This window comes from Uloborus diversus, chromosome 1 (genome assembly GCF_026930045.1).
Source record: "Uloborus diversus isolate 005 chromosome 1, Udiv.v.3.1, whole genome shotgun sequence".
In the NCBI taxonomy this organism is placed as follows: domain Eukaryota; kingdom Metazoa; phylum Arthropoda; class Arachnida; order Araneae; family Uloboridae; genus Uloborus; species Uloborus diversus.
The window spans coordinates 78,963,981-78,977,078 of record NC_072731.1 but is presented as its reverse complement, the minus strand read 5'-3'; the positions used below and the strand labels follow the sequence as shown (position 1 = coordinate 78,977,078).

The window sequence follows — 13,098 nt, the reverse complement described above, 5'->3', positions numbered from 1 at the left end:
AATTATAACACCATTTGAGTTTACATCGAAATTAACAATGATTTCCCCCCAAAAACGGGCAAAAGACCCCCTTTGGAGCATAGGATTGCAACCAAAAAGGAAAGTGCACAACTAGACCCCACTAGGAGTATACATACCAAATTTCAATTTTCTAGGACATTCCGTTCTTGAGTTATGCGACATACATACGTACATACAGACGTCAGTAGAAAACTCGTTGTAATTAACTTGGGGATCGTCAAAATGGATATTTCGGGTGTCTGTACGTTCCTAGGCACATATCCAAGTGTGGTCGGGTTGAAAAAAAACTCAACATTCATTTGGGGGTGAGCAAAATGGAAATTAAGGCTGATTTTTGGGTAAAATTTTTTCCTCGAATACAATACTTCCTTTTTCTGTAAAAGGAAGTAAAAATGTGTTCAATTGTTCACATGTATATACACACACATCCATGCCCCTATAGGGGGGGATGTGTATGTCACATCCCCCCCTATAGGGGCACATGTGTACAGGCTTGGGGCATGTGTGAACACGGTTGAAAAATACAGGAAGAGCATCATATTTCAATGAAAAACTACTTATAATGAAGCATATAAGTATATACCAATTACAGTCAAGGGTCTGTAACCAATACTGTGTCAGTTTAATTTGTACAGAACTGTCATTAAGAAAATATTTTTTCCGAATTATATAACTCTGCTCACTGTCAAATTTTGAAGTTTCATTGCATGTTCTAATCACTGGATCGACAAGAAAAAATCTTAAGACTAAACAATACAAAGGATATTTTATAATGTAAATTTTATTCTTATTATGTGGTGCATCATACAGAATATAATGATGAATTTTGAAGTTATTCTAAACTTGTATTTTTTGTTAAAGGAAAAAATTCTGTCTTTAATTTCCTTGCAAATATTATGTACCACTGAACTTTTGGCTAACTATTTGGTAGTTAAAGAATTAAAAAATAAAAAGTAGTAAAATAAATAATTAATAATCTTTACTAATAATATAAAGTGAGAGGGCTTATTTTTGTGTGTTTATATGTTCAAGGTAATCTCCGGAACCACTGCACCTATTTGAAAAATTCTTTCACTATATGAAAGGTGCTTTCTTACTGAGTAACATAGGCTATAATTCAAAAAAATTCGATAAATAGTTTTCTTAATTCCAATTTAGGCCCAAATTTTATGTAAATTGCCTATTATTGGCTATTAAAGGAGTGAAAAATTACTTGCACATAATAATATTATATATCGTTGAAAAGGTTAGAATTTTCCGCGTTCCAAGTAATTTGTTTCGATGCTCTAACTTTATTACGACGACAGTAATTTGCGTTTTTAGCTCCAGCTTTTTTAGGCTTAGCTGAAATTTAGGCACTACTTTCTTCATTAAATCTATCAATAAAAATTGAAGGAATTGTCCCACAGTTTTCTTTTTGACACCATTAAAAAAAGCGACATTTTTTACTCCAGAAATATCATGATCTACGGTCGAAAAAATTAGCTTCTATTTTCAAAGGAACAAAAGTTACAAGCGTTTTTAAATCGATTTCAAAATATGTCATTTTGATTCAGGTTGTCAACTATTTTATTTTCAGGTTTCCATGGTTACGCTTTTGAATCCATTGTTTATTTCCTCAGTTTGCGTTCAATATATTAAACTTATTTTCTTTCATGTTTCCATGGTTACGCTTTCAAAATCCATCTTTCTCATTTTAATTTCTTAAAAGTATTTTAATATGTTTAATATGTATTCGTCAATGTATGGAAGGGTAATTGTGCACGGTGTTTTTTTTTTCTTTTATTTAAGCCTGATTGTTGAATATATGTCACTGGACACAATTTTTATTCTCAAGTTTAGACCGGGCAAAGCCGGGAAACACAGCTCTTACTGTATAAAGATTTGAAAGCTACTGTAATGTAATCATATACCTTTTTGTTTGTTTGGCGAAACATTTATTATTGCCAAAGAAAAAACATCCGCTTCACTCGCAAAAGGAGTGGGTTCCGGTAGTGTGGTCGCTTGGCGCGTTAGGCGCTGAGCAGTTCAGATTAGGATTATTGTTTTATGACAACCGTTAATGGCGACTTGTTTTGAAATGAAAGAAAGTTTTGATTTGTTTTTATCCGAGTGAAATGTACGGCATTTTCTATTTTTCTGATGATGATTTTTGAATGGTCCACGGCATGGTTCTTTTTTTTTCATTAGGATGGATTATGATAGCGTGGTTGCTGGGCAAGTTCGGCGATAAACAATAGAGTTATGGAATTATTTTTACATTTGAAAGATATTTTTTGATATCTTTTTTTGTTTATTTGACGAAATATTTTACATTGCAGTAAAAACCGCTTCACTTGCTAAATAGAGTTTTAAAGCAAATGTAAATCTAATTTAATCATTGGACAAAAAGTTTTAAATCTCAAAAAAACTTAAATAGGTTTTCTTTTTCTTTTTTTTGAAAAGGTGAGTACGCATTTTATACAAAGAAAAATGGTTATTTCACATCAGAGAGGGAGGGGGCGTCAATTTTTTTTATTCATTGGACCTGCATTAAATTTTTAGCACGGGCATCGCTGTGCGGGTACTGCTAGTTATATAATAATAATTAACCCATTAATGCCTAGCGTCCCTTTTTAGGGGCGGTCCAAAAATTGTGTATCAATTTCCCAAAAGTAAACATTTCAACTCAATAATTGTGTTCATTTATTACTTTAGTATTGCTTCAATTCGTTACTAGCAGACGGCAGCACATAATCGTTATAAAGTGTGTTCTGTAACCATTTTGTTATGATCTTCGTGAAGAATTTCATTGTTCACAATGTCAAGAACAAAAAAGTAAGTTTTCAAAATTTTTAACAAGTAAATCAATTTGTATTTGATACATATGTTACTTTGATCAATATTTCAGTTTACCTTTTCTTGCATTTTTGTAGATTTTAAAAATTTTATGGATTTTATAGCAATTTAAGAGCGTCCCTAAAAAGGGACGCTAGGCAGTAAAGGCTGCATTGTTGAATCGTTGCTAGTTTCTTGCTTAGAATTCAAAATTGGCCTCAAAAGAAGTTATTAAATGTTTTTAGACTAAAAAATAGGCAATATGTTTTATTTTTAAAAATTAAAAAGACTAATTAATAATAAAACTACCTTTTTTAAAGATATTTCAGTAACAATTTTTCCTGCAATTTCGAAAAATACTTAGGTAAATTTGAAAAGCTAACTGTTTCAAAAATTAACTTCTTTGAAACCTGAGTTATTTTTTGACATTAATAATCTTCAGTAACTCATTGAGATTTTCTCATTGTTTTGTCTGACTCTGAAGAAGCCGTAGCACTTCTGGAACAGCTCTCTGATGATAAAGAATTCAAGGAGGCTGATATATGCATTTGTCCACCTTCACAAGTTAGTGAAATTACTGACGAATACAGTGGGCCGGATGACTCAGTTGATGTTAATCAATTATCAGGTCAACAGTTGAAATCTTCTGCTACAATGACCATTAGAAAAGTTAATCAGGGTAAGGTAGTATGTGTTGGAGATAGTCAGTCAAGTGAAAGTGATGATGTTGAGCAGCATCTTCCAAGCAAACGCAGAAAAATAAAGAAAAAAAAATACAGAAAGAAATTGGGTTAAGAAAGATATATCCATCAATAATAAAAAAAAATGTATGGAATGTGGAAACACCAAGCTTTTTGAATGTTGAATGGACACCAGTGTCGATATTTGAAGAGTTTTTTACAGATGAAATACTGGATGAATTTGTTTTTCAGAGCACCCTCTATGCTCGATAAAAAAAACAATACATACTCTTCTGTAACGCGAGAGGAGCTGCGTTTATTCTTGGCTATCCTATTAACAAGTGGATATGCATGCTTGCCCCAGCGGAGACGCTAGAGTCCATCAACTGATGTCAACGACATAGCAATTAGTTCTGCAATGAGTAGAAATCGATTTGAGCAAATTATGCGGTATTTACATTTTGCTGACACCAAACTCAACAAAAATGACAAAGTCGGAAAGTTTTAAATCGTCGGCAAAAAAATATTTGTCGTTGAAAAAGCATGTACCCTCTGATGCCTAGCGTCCCTTTTTAGGGACAATTTTTCTGTTATTAAAAAAACATTTATTTTTTGCATTAGATTTTTTTAATTATTTTTCCTGTCTATTAAACACTATTTGCAACCCGTAAACAAAAAATCTTTGAAAAAAAAAATGTCAGGCATTAATGGGTTAACAATAAATTTACAAACTGATTGCAGCAAAATAATAATTAAAAATCTTTACATCTCTTTTAACACTAAGCTTACACTAACATTTATATTGTGGAGAGGTTATGGGAAAAGTTCATATGTGCCCCTATATGTTGTGTGCACAAGTGCCCCGTCATCTACCTTAGAACTAATTTTCAAAAATAAAGAAGTTTTAATTTAACTTCAAAATTTAAACATAGGCATAAATATACGCAATTGTTCGTTCATATAATGGTTTGCAATAATTAAATTTAGCTTATTAGTTAGTTAAAAATATGTTAATAAAAGAAGACAGTAATAAAAGTACATCAGCATCTGCTAAAACAAAGAAGCTGTCACCACAGGAACATAAACTGCCTTCTTGCTCTGAAAGTTTGGTTAAAAAGTGGGGATGATTCTGCCATTACTTGAGGATTTTTTAGGATTTTTTGCTTGGCGTTATCCTAAGAAAACATAACATGTTCACATATGCCCCGTGCTCACTTGTGCCCCCTTCTCCCCCACTTATTTTACTTTTTGCTTTTTTAGTGCAAACCAAGCTCATAGAAATAGTGTTTATAATAAAAAAACACTTGTATTTTATTATTATTCCTCATAAGATATATAATCTCTACTAAGGTGATATTCTACATGTTGATCAAATATTTCAAGATGCAAAGAAAAACTTAATTCATGCTCTTAATCAGCTAAGGGGATCCTAGTACACAGTGCTGGTTTACACTTACACGCAAGTCGGCACAGGGTTACCGTAGTTCAAATTACATAAAACTTTTTTTTACAATTGTTCCAATTTAAAAGGAAAAATATAAGAGGGTGTGCAATTTGAAAAATTGACTTTCATTTTTTTTTTGGGACATCCTAAAGTGCATGTTCAGTTTTTTAAAAAACTTTTCTTTTTTAAAGTTTATTGCACAATTTGTTAATTTATTAATGCAATTACTTTTCAACTACCAAAAAACATTGATCAAGAAAGATTTTTCAATTAAACATTTTAGAGCTACTATTATTAATATAGTAACCATATTTCATTGTTACAAAAACTGACGTGACTGACAAAACTTTTTGAAACACTGAAAATAATCCTTACATTTGAGTAATTCAAGTTTCCAGAGTGCTGTAGTATTTTTTCCAGAAGAAATTCCCTTGATTTCAGAAATGTATTACTATCCTAACATTTAATTAATTAGATTAAAATAACTTTATTAAAATTTTTCATCAACTATATCTGTGGTAATTTTGGTAAGCATTGAGACTAAATTTAGCAAATAGTACTGGTTTGAATTAACTATGAGACAACTGAATAGAAATTTTGATTTGGTGTGGTGAAGAGAAGATTTATTCATTAAAAATTTTGATCATTTTAAATTTTGAACAGGGAGCTCTGCTCCCTACTGGCTGCTGCTCATTAACCCACAAAGATTGCTTTGCAATCTTTTTACACGTTATGATTAAAACAAAATAAAAATTTTGCGTTTCTTCCAGTAGAAAAATTTAATTTCAGTAGTTCGCTTATTATAATTAGAAAAATATTAATATCTCACTCCACCCTAAACAGAAAAAGAACTGCATAAAAAAAGTATAAAATATTAGTTAACCAAAAAAAAAAAAACCCAGCTTCTAAGAACACTTCTCCCTCAGAATTCGAACTAACTTGTACTCAAATTCACAACTATAGGGGCTAAGGGGCTTGCTCCAGGGCAAAGCAAAACGACCCGTTTTAAACATTTGAAAAGTTGTTTTCTAATTCATGAGCTCTAGTAACATTTTATTTTTTGGCTCAGGGACATATGTTCAGAAAATTCAAATTGAAGCAAAATGTAACAAGCTAAGCTACTATCATAACTAAAAAACAATTAATGCAACATGGGGTTTTCATATTTTACCAGCATAACTAGGGCTTGACCGATGGCATATTTTGGCCGATGGGAAAATGCCAATTGTTCAAAGAAGGCCGATTATTTTCCTCCAAATTGCCGATGGCCAATGCCATTGGCAAAAAAAAAAAAAAAAAAAAAAATCAAACAGAAATAAATTGATAAGTTTGTCATGAATTTAAAGGATCATTGATTCATTTCACTTTACTTCCTTTCTGCGAAAAAGGAATTGTAATCCCCCCCCCCAAAAAAAAGAAAAAAATCAGATTTGGACCTAAATTTCTATTTTATGATCACCCAATTTATAATTCACAATTTTTTTCGCCATATCTGCACATGCATATGTACCTAAGAACATACAGATGCCAGCAATTGGGATTTCGAAAAATCTTATTAGAACTGCTGTTTTTGATATTTTTGGTAAAAAACAGTATAATAACTGGTGCAACCTTGATGGACAGCGGCAGGCGAAAGAACTTAATAGAGGTTGCCCTAGTATTAGGGCAAAGGAGCTCTTAAGTCTGAACCGCAACAGCGTCAGAAGAGCTATTGGCCTCCTTACTGGTCACTGTACCTTGAAGCGGCATCTTACTATTATGGGCGTCACTGATGACCCAATTTGTAGAGGCTGTCGCTTTCATGAGGAAACTGTTGCACATATAGTACAGTAAAAATAGGGGTCGGACCCAAACATCCAAAAAAAAAAAAAAGAAGCTAAACCTGGTGCAAATTGTTTATTACCCTCCCAATAAGAACAGGTAAAAAGTCCCACCCCATTGTGCGTCGGGTTTTGGAATGGGGGGCATCTAAAAATTGCTGTTTTGGGTATTTTTCCAGAATTTTTAGAGTAAATTTAAAGTGAGAATATTATGTTTTACTAAATTTAAAAGCATGAAATTAAAGGTGTTTGACCCCCAAGAGGGATGACATAACCCACCAATGCTACAGAGCCCCCTATCCCCGTAAAACGAAGCAGTATCCCCGAAACCCCCTCCATACATTTCATATGGAAACATTTTTTGCTAAGTTAAAGTTAGAAATCGAGTGTGTCCATTTTCCAAGATCGATGATGCACCTCCTCTCAAAGCTACAGCACCCCCCCCTCCCCTCCGCCAAATAAAATAAATCCTCACCCTCCCCCCCCTTTTATTTCAAGTAGAAGTATTATTTCATGCAAATCAAAAATGCATTAAATCAGGATCGTCCAGAATTGCAGCATTGCCCGTCTTACTATTGGCAATTTCGGTTTGTCCCCCTTACGGTGATGGCAAAAGATTGTAGAATAGTTGAAGTTTGTTAATCAAGAAGAAGTAGGGAAACTTTGATCAATTTTGGACTTTTTTTATGCTGCACAGGAATTTTGTTTTCCAGCGCTCTAAACAGTTTAATAACTCCAGTAACAAATAATTTGGTTACTGAGCTCGTTTAGATCTTTTAGAATTATCATTCTGACATTACTATACCATTGTGTGGGATTTTGTACTTCGGAAAAGTTTAAATCATGGAAATTTTTTCGCGAATTTCACTGCTATAGTTGATTTTAGAATGTTAATTCAGGGTCCCCCCCCCCCAAAAAAAGCGATGGCGCACCCCTTAAGTGTGACAGAGTATCCATCCAGAAAAAAACCCCCAAAAAAGAAAGAAATACCCCTTGAAAAAACTGCCTTAAAAATTCCAATGACGCAAAGCTGCTCCATGAACCCCTCCCCCCATTCCCCCCCCGCCTGTGAACCCCTGTTAATTAGACTTTTTTTCTGTGAGAGTTTATTATTTTACTATTATAGAGTGGTTTCTGCGAGGTTTGAGAATTTTTTTTAAGTAATAGAAATCATTTTTGTTTAAATAGAGCATTATTTTGTCCCCCCCTTCCCCCCAAAACCTGACGCGCAAAGTGCTGGGACTTTGTACCCCTTCTTGCTGGAAGGGTGAGAAGTAATTTGCAACAGGTTTCACTTTTTTTTTTTGGATGTTTGGGTTTGGACATTTTTTGGCCTAATTTTACTGTACTAATATTCTGTGTGATTGTGATACCTTTTCTGCCTATAGGTTTGAACACCTTGGCCGCCACTTACTTGATCCTTGGGAAATCTATGATATTCCCATTAAATGACTGCTAATCTTTGCCACGGCTACTGGTCTTTTTTAAGACTTTTGTTTGGGGTTTAGTACAATAGACCTCTGGTCACAGTGCTTGACTCTGCTGAGCCCCCTCTCCTTCATTTCATTTCAAGAACATATAGATGACCGAAATATCCATTTTGAACGCTTCCTCAGTTAATTAACGCAAATTCTCTTGTGATGTCTTCATGCGCGTAAATTTGCGTCACTCAAAAACGTTATGAAATAATAATTTGAAAACTCATACGTACGTAGTACAGACCCCAAAGTGGTTTTTTTGGGGGGGGGGGGGGGAAATAGGAAATAAGGAATCAAAAATTAAAAAAGTAGGAAAAAAATTACTTTAAAAAGTAGGAAAAGATAGGAAGAGATAGGACTACACACACATCAAGAGGAAACAAATTTAGCGTAAATTTTATTTCTAATCTAAAATAAACTAACAGTACTTGTGATTTAAAACCGTCTCAAAAATAAACTAACAGTACTTTTGAAGTATTCAAGGGATTTAATGAAATAGCGAGTTGCAAAAACAAAACAAAAGAAATAAGCTGACAATCATCAGTATTAAAAATAAACTGGTGAGATATTAATTACAAAAATATGAAAACAAAATTTAAACAAAGAAACACCTTTAAACAATACAGTAATAAAATTTTTAAGTGTGAAAGAGTAAAATGTAATATAAAGATCGCAAATAATAATAATAAAATAAAACTTATATTTTGGTGCAATAAAATGATTTTTGTTAAAGCTTTGTTTTGTCAAAAACGAAAAAATTCCTTCGAAAGCATCCATTTATCATTTAAAAATACCAACACTTTCAGTTCCTGTTGTCATAAACTATGATACAAAAAGCAAAGCAAATATTAAATTATTATTCAGTAGATTACTGCCCATTAGCCAGGGCTAAAGCAGAAATATGTGAAATACACCGCCAGATCAGTCATTTCCAGTCGAGGATTGCAGTTTCGTGCTTATTAGCACTCATCAGCCCGGCATAGGAAAGTGACTGAGCTGGAGATGGAAAATCTCTTAAGGAAGCCAAGAGTGCGAAACAAACTGGTAGCCAATATAGAATTAGCAGACCGAAACTTTCTCAAAAGTTTGGGGTCCAATGAAAACTTTGACATGAAGGTATATTTGACTTATCAAGAATTGACTTTATGTAAAAACCAGCAAGTTTTATAGAAGCAGATGCAATTGAAATTTGACAAAATCAAAACATACTTATAAAAGCATAAAAAATAGCTAAAATGTGTAAATTTTATATCAAATTGGCAAAATTTGCCACTATGTTCTAGAATTCAAAATCCATGACTAATTTTGATCATGATCATGATCCATGACTAATTTTGATCATGGTGATAATTCATGACTTTGTGCAAGGATATCCTGTACATAGCATTCCAGAGTCAACAGAAGTAAACGTAATACTATCAGTTTCATGCTTACCATCAAGAACACTTGAATTCCATTCTGAAGAAAGAGATAGATAATTTTTTGGAGATGAATAACTGTCATGCTGAAAAACAACACACAATCTTACAGATATATATCAGAATATAGTAAATCATGTAACCTCCATAAATATTCAACATAAGAATAAACGGAAAACAAAAGAACAAAATCTATGTTTACATGTTCTGAATTCCAAAGTCTTGCTTTTCTTTTCTGTAATATCTAAAATAATCACACACAAAACCTTTATTAAAACAAACATACATTAATTACAACTAAATAAAATAGAAACAAAGAGCACTTAACCATAAAACAACAACATAATTCAAGTACAAATATTGCAGGACATGTTTCAAAGTTTCAAGAAAACCATTTTCTATGCAGAAAAGTAAGTTTTTGGATGCAAAAATTATCCTACAAAAGCATGTTTTAGATCCTTTCGGATAACTTTACATCCAAATGAAACCCCGAAACATGTGTCTTCAATTTCTCGTAGAGTCACTTTTGGGGATTTTTCTCAGGAATAAAAAAAGTAAATTCATAGTGCCTACAGTCCGAGTTTGCTTGGCACCAATTTGATTTTTTTCCAAGCCAAGCAAGTGATTGATGTCACCAAAAATGTCACATTTCTTTATCTAGTTTTTCTATACTGGTTTGTCTATGTGACCCAGTACACTTCTGCAGCATAATTAAACACAAATGAAGTAGTCAAAAAATATTTCATTTCACTTAAAACATTCTGCTCAATTAATAGAATTATTTTCCATCTAGAAAGAATACTGTAAGAATGTATGTTCAAGCCCTGTACTGTTAAAAACAATCTCCATTTGAATGTTAAGTATCACAAAATCACTACATATTTATACAGAGGAACAACATATTCTGCTGTTTTCAAAATGTAAGTTTTTTTAAGCTTCTGTTTGTGTCTTAATAATACAATTTTCATGTTTTTTGTATCTTTCCCGTTCTGTACTTTGTTGCTTTCCACCAAAAAGAGTTGAAAGATTTTATAAATTTTCAAATGTAAACATCAATGTCTTTTATTTTCTCTTCTGCTGCTGTTTCCCCTTTTTTAAAAGAAACATACTTCTTACTTTTTCTCGAACTTTAGACATTAGAATCAAGTTTAAGTCGCTAAAAAGAAAAAAAGAAAAAAAAAAACTAGCATGCAAACACTACTAGTATTTTGCAAACAAATGAAAAAAATTGGACTATTTGTTTAAAAGTTGGTCTTCATGGCAAAATGAATACCTATGCTTATAATTTAATAACTAAAAACAAGCAGGAAAAATGAAAAAAAAAAAGTAAAATGAGATAAAATAAAAAGCTAAATAAATCAACTCAAACAAGTTTAAAAGAACTTCCATTTTTCAAAATGATTGAAAATTTTACAGGATCAGGGGGTAAAACTGTTTCAAGGGTCAAAAATACTGACTTAGCATACCAAAATTTATAAAATACTGACCAATACTGATTAAATACTGACTAAAATTTAAAAATTTAATAAACTTTGGCATAACTAAAAGAGTATCATATTTAGTAAAACAGACAGTTAACTTTACTTGTAATGTGCAACAGCAGCTAATTCGATACAAATTTTGAAAGTTGTGAATTCAATTCATATATTTACTGCAGAATGAATAAAACTTTTCTGAAATCATCAAAATAATTCAAAAGATTTTGCAACTTTCTAAAATGTACAGTCTTGAGCAAAGAGGAGACCGAGGGGCAGGGTTGGCAAGTTTCTGCCGAGGTGGTTAAAACCACTGGTAGAAACCGGTTAAAACCGGCATGGCAAAAACCCCTTTCTGCCACATTTGTGGCAGAAACTGGCAAAAACTCAAAAAATGTCAAAAGAAATCTTTGATACCCAATAGGAATTAAGCACAGGAAAATAATGAAATATTAGCCAAAGCACAACTTAATTACAATATCATTAAAAATCAAAAATTGTTTTTTGCTCTCTGCAGCTGTCTCCAAGAAAAGGTGAATGGAAAATATAAATGATTTCTTAATTTAATATGAATAGAGGAGAAATAACAGAATACTCTCGCAACAGAAGAACTAGATGGCAATGCCATCAAGGATACAGCAAAAATTCATGAAACTTTCATCAATTGTATATCTTTTTTAAATAAAATGATCTACTATGTAGTAACTGGGGTGTAGTGATGTAAAATACCCGGGTATTTATTTTTAGGGGTAAATACCCAGGGTATATACCCGGGTAAATACCCAAAATGGGTAAATACCCGGGTATTTATTTCAAAAATTTATATTCAACTGAAATACTTTTCTGTATATATTCCATTATGTATATATACAACCAACCATATACAAAACAATAAATTTTTGCCCAAAAATTGTATTTTGATCATATTTAAAGAATTATTGTGTGAAACAGCTTAGCAATCTAATATGATATTCACATTAAATGTGTTGGATACGCCTAATCAATGTTGATAGCCAAATTTCAGATATAAAAAGTCATTCTACAAAAAGAAAAAAGCTTAACTGGTTACAAAAAAAGCAAACATCAATTTTTTAAGGTCCTAGTCTTTTATAACCCAGTAATATGTCCCTGCATGACACCAAAATGTAACGAAATGTCGCTCAATTCATTATTACTATTTATTTACCTATATCTTATGCAGAAATTTCCTCCAAACTTAGTTCAATTGTTCAGGTGTATTCTGTATCACACACTTATATATGTATATATATACACACACATAATATACATAAACATTTAAAATTCATTTAAAATTTTTAATCTTTTATTTTAGGGTTTATGTTTAAAAAAGAAAATAGTCACCTTTTAATACTACCTAAAAATTTTTTGAAAAATGAGCAATTACTAGGGGATTTACCCTGCCTTCGGATAAATACCCAAAAAAATATTTACCTTCCCACCATCCAGGGGAGCAAATGCAAATGAGCATTGCAACAGAAAAGAAAATTTTTGCTTTTTTTTTGCTTATTAATGTGAAAATTGTTTCTATATTTTCCATGTTATCACTTAAATATCAATAAAATAAATAACACCACAGTGTCTTAATAACTTCTCAGTTTATTCTTCCAAACATCCCTCATGCTTCCTTTTTTTTCTTTTTGGATATGACTAACCTAGCTTGTGATTTTGAAATCCTGAAGTTTATAATGAATTGCTTATACTTCTCCAATTATGACATTGAAAAGAAAGATTCTTTGGTTCACGAGATGTTTCTTTCATGATTTCATCAAGTCTTTCAATAAAAAAAATTATAAACTGTGTAATACATATGTATATATCAGTTTCACCAATTATTTCATATTTAGATTTAAAAAAAAAAAATTCTCATTCACTTTTTTGCATTTTTTATAAAATACCCAGTTTTTGGGTATTTACCCAGGCCTTG

At 31.9% G+C, this 13,098-nt stretch overlaps 1 protein-coding gene across 1 annotated transcript in view; it reads right to left on the bottom strand.

Annotated features, from left to right (window-relative positions):
* The window catches only part of LOC129234668 (membrane-associated tyrosine- and threonine-specific cdc2-inhibitory kinase-like), a 124,506-nt gene that overhangs the window by 27,173 nt on the left and 84,235 nt on the right, over positions 1–13,098 (bottom strand). Inside the window, 2 exon segments of the mRNA XM_054868710.1 lie at positions 9,695–9,764; positions 9,881–9,922. Of these exon segments, the coding sequence (XP_054724685.1) occupies positions 9,695–9,764; positions 9,881–9,922 (112 nt within the window).